Source organism: Folsomia candida, unplaced genomic scaffold (assembly GCF_002217175.1).
Source record: "Folsomia candida strain VU population unplaced genomic scaffold, ASM221717v1 Fcan01_Sc001, whole genome shotgun sequence".
Taxonomy (NCBI): Eukaryota; Metazoa; Arthropoda; class Collembola; order Entomobryomorpha; family Isotomidae; genus Folsomia; species Folsomia candida.
Genome location: NW_019091193.1, coordinates 12,390,144 through 12,394,192, shown reverse-complemented (window position 1 = coordinate 12,394,192; position 4,049 = coordinate 12,390,144). Strand labels below are relative to the sequence as shown.

The 4,049-nt window shown below is 37.8% G+C and overlaps 1 protein-coding gene across 2 annotated transcripts; it reads right to left on the bottom strand.

The window, feature by feature from the left end:
- Positions 1-278: 278 nt before the first annotated feature.
- Positions 279-3,036, bottom strand: LOC110842459. Of its 2 annotated transcripts, none has more exons than XM_035846048.1 (8): positions 2,428-3,036; positions 2,272-2,355; positions 2,077-2,176; positions 1,946-1,986; positions 1,712-1,832; positions 1,454-1,637; positions 882-1,388; positions 279-803 (listed from the first exon to the last, which is right to left on the bottom strand). In XM_035846048.1, the coding sequence occupies exons 1-7, from the start codon at positions 2,523-2,525 to the stop codon at positions 1,129-1,131; spliced, it is 888 nt and encodes a 295-aa protein (XP_035701941.1). In that variant the 5' UTR covers positions 2,526-3,036; the 3' UTR covers positions 279-803; positions 882-1,128. The 2 variants fall into 2 exon arrangements, with proteins under 2 accessions (XP_035701941.1, XP_021943901.1); XM_022088209.2 differs by having other exon boundaries at positions 2,077-2,161; positions 2,428-3,013.
- Positions 3,037-4,049: the final 1,013 nt, after the last annotated feature.

Sequence of the window (4,049 nt, the reverse complement as noted above, 5' to 3'; positions counted from 1 at the left end):
TTGGGCCCTTTTTACCTTTTTTCTCTTTGAGTTAAAAATTCGAGAGAAATATTGCAAAGTCTTTCCTCGATTGATTACAGAGGGTGTTTAAAATTGCATAGCATACACATGGTTTTACTCAGAATGTCAAATACTAAATATAAAATTCTTACTTGATCACGTTTGCGATGCATGATTAAAAGTGACCACAATGAGGATAATACTACTCAAATGCACTAACTAACTATTTTGCACTAACTACATTGCGGAATTGTAAGGAAATGTGGTGATAAAAGACAAAGATTTACACAAAGATTATGTATTTAAATACAACTCTGAACGAAATTATAAGTTTAGATAGAGAGAACAAAAACATTAATTATATGTATTAATACATCAATAAAAACACTAATCTAGTCTTCTTTGTCTTCACGAGCTGCTTTGATCTTGTCAAATTCGAGTTTGAATTCATTTCCAGACTTGTCGTTGGTGTAAAAGTAGCTCTCTGGGGGGTCCCCAAGTTCACTGATAAGGTGAGCCATATTCTGGAAGCTTTTGTAGTGTCTCTTGACCTCTGGTCTATCTGGGTCAAAGCGGAGAATGAGCTCCTCCTCAGTGATGGTGTAAGGAAGAGTGGTTGCTTCTTCCATGGTGGCCCAAGGGGGAGGATGGGACCGGTCCCCTTTTTCTACAATCCGGAAGAGGGGAATCCCGTCTTCCGCATATTTGATGGCCTTTTGTATGTACTCAAAGGCGGGGGACACCGTGGCTGTGTCAATGTACCGTTCATAGCCAAGTAATTCATTCGTCTTTCTCGCGTAGGCCTAGGATTGAAAAAGAACATTTGTTTTCTTTTGACCGGTCAAAATAAGCATAAATATGTATGACAATACACTACTCACCATCAAAAATCCTTCAACACTTTGTTTTGTCGCCGTGGAGTCACACAGAATGACTTTGTTCTGCATACAAGCCATCGGATTTGGGCTCCCTACAGTTCGGATGTAAATATGGCTGGGGGTTACCGCCAAAGTGAAATGGTCGTCGCGCATTGAAAAAAAACCACAACGACCAGCGAAAATCCCAATGTAATAGAGCAGCCGGGAAGTTTCACCTTCTAGGACCGGTCCTACTTCGTTCTTCATTATGTCAATTAAACGCATTTTCAGATGTTGCTTTGTGAACAATGTGGCAATATAAACGATGTCCAAGGGGGGGGCGTTTGTCATCCGAACTCGATTTGCTCGAGTTGATGGTGTCATAGAGCGGATGGTCTGGATCTTTATACGCCATATTCCTTTCTCGTTGAGACTGAGATATCCCATTTTTAAAACCCCGCTTATAATATGAAAATAGACTGTTTCTCCATCCATCAGATTTCATGACATAATATCCCTTTATGGATGAGCCTATACATAAACAAATCCAAATTAACTTTATAGATGCATAATAATTATGTAACAATATCACATACCTGGAATTTTTGTGTCGAATTGGACAACTAGTTTCTCTTTTCGACGTTGCTGCCCCCAATCTGCGGCATGTTCCAATTCCAATCTTTTGGTGTCATTGCGCACCGGAACCTTCATCTTCATCACCTCGTCGAGCCAATCCAGTAAAACTTCGCGGTGGAACTGTTGGTATACATTGCCCGCCAACTGTAAAAACATTGAACCGGTTCAAATCGAGTCTTAAAGCCAAACAACAATATCAAACAATTAAACGTGCTCACATTTCCGTATCGATAATGAGGAACTGGGATTCCGCGTGAAGGGCCGGGTTGGGGGCTGACCTCGTCCGTATTCTCCAATGTCCCTACATCGTGATCAGTCTCTTCATCATCACTAAACGTTCTGTAAATCAACAAATTACATTATTTTATTGAACTAATTGAAGTTAGTCAAATGTCATCAATCGTTGCACCGGTGCAGACAAAAATGACAATAATTTAATAAACGTTTCTTACAAGTCTACAACACCCGAATCGTCCAATCCAGTCTCTTCGACCTAGGATAAAAAATATTATTAGTTAAATTGTTAACACGCAATATAGATAAGTAGATTTGCAAACAGTAAAGTAAATAATATAATATTTACTGCGCTCTGAACAGCTGTCATAATCGAGGACGAAGTACATGGTTTTGGACTGGGCGGGCGTAAGGACTGATCTTCTTCCCTGTCACTAGAATCCACAAAACTATTATTAAGATTCAACAAGAGAGCAACAATCACGTTATCCGCTAAGGGTCAAGAATATATAAAGAAATAGTAAATAACTAAATATTTGCGTACACTTGGATAGAAGTTTGACCGGTCAAAACAACACGAGGCGCAGCATTCTCCTTCCCCTTTTCGTGTTTTTCTGATTGACCAACACTGAAAATAATAAACTGTTAGAACTGGAATTAAAATACTAATAGTTTGACCGTTTAAACATAATTAACTTACCCAGGAGTTGATGACCGTGGTCTTTTTTGAACAAACATATCCAAAGGACCAAACCCCACTTTGTCCATCGACTTAACAGGGGGGACCCTTTTAGACATGGTGGAATGGGGGGGGGGGTGTGGCCTTCAGAAAGGCCTTTGGTTTGAAGATTTTGTTGTTTAAAAATTAAGCTGAACAGTAACAAATAATTTGCAGCTCTCACACGCACTCCTATCTGACGACTGATTGATTTGGAGATTATGCGGGGGAGTATGAATTACTCGCATTTTTGTTACACGATTTGTCAAGTTTGCACCGGTGCAAGTAATGTGTGCTGGTTGTTTAGACGTGTTATGACTTGTTTCTAAACTCATCTTTTATTTCCCTCCTTCCAGCATGTGGGTCAGTTTTTAGTCTCACTCGTCCGTCTATTATTATTTTGGTAATATTGGAGCACATATATAACATGTATTTACACGTATCCCAAATTTCGGAAATTCCGAACAACTGAAAAATTGTGTCAAAAAAAGTAGGAAATGATCTGCCTGTCAACTCAGTTTGCGCCATGAGCATAACCACCTCAACCGACCAGTGCATATCATTGGACACATAACACGAATTCCAGAATTATGCATAAACCAGTCACACTATTCGCCATTTGGTTTAAACTGAAGGTATTTCCAGACTAGTGATGCGGTCAGCAGGTTTGCAAATGTATATATGTACATATTTATTTATATGCAGTGAATACATATAAAGTCAAGCTTCTCTTAATACAAAATTAATTACAATTACATTTACATTATGTGAGACGATAACATATGCAAATTCAATTAAGGGCCCGGGGGAAGATTTACTTTCGAAAATTGATTTTATGTTAGCAACAATAATTGCTAGGAATCTAAGATTATTTATCACTCCATAAAGTTACGACCACGATTAATTGACACGGTTTCTATGGTACGTCCAAAAGCTTTTGTTTGATCACTTTTCCCTCAAGTTTTTGAAAAAAGTTGTTTTCTTTTGTTCCATGGATACTCAAAATGCAATTCATGCCATCAATTTTGCAATTCTAAGCCAATTTGTGCTTACTTTATGACCAGATATCTCCACTGCGCAAGAGGGCACATTGTCAAAAAAAAAGTTAGTAAAACCTAAAGATATAACTAACAAATTAAACATAATTTGAAAAATGTGCCCTCTTGCGCATTGCTGAATTTTATGATCAAAGTTGACATGATTTCTAAGCAACTTCCCCCGGGCCCTTAATGTACAGTCTGTTATGCACTCAAAGTATGATTCTTCAATTATTTATTCTGCAAATTATTGATATCTTATAAAAGTACCTTATATGTACACATGTACTTGCATTTGTTTGTCATATTCCTCAGTACATAATATTCGAATGTACTGCATGAGAACATTTATTTTCCAAGTGCACAACAGTCTGCAAAAACAAGTTGGGTTTATCCACCTTGAAGAAAATAATAAATTTCGTCTGAATATTGGAAAACTGGAATAATAAGTAATTGCATAAATACATAAGAGTACACACAAGAATAAAAAACGGGGCATCAAAGCAGTTATTAACTGACTTTATTTATTCGCCCATCTCATCCACCGTCCTTCTGTCGTTTTATATG

Bases quoted from the DNA above. Each gene is read 5' to 3' on its own strand.
- LOC110842459 (XM_035846048.1), bottom strand. From the start codon at position 2,525: ATGTCTAAAAGGGTCCCCCCTGTTAAGTCGATGGACAAAGTGGGGTTT. The intron at 2,356-2,427 runs GTAAGTTAATTA...TATTATTTTCAG, and splicing joins CCACGGTCATCAACTCCTGG to TGTTGGTCAATCAGAAAAAC. The intron at 1,389-1,453 runs GTATGTGATATT...GTTTATGTATAG, and splicing joins ATTCGACACAAAAATTCCAG to GCTCATCCATAAAGGGATAT.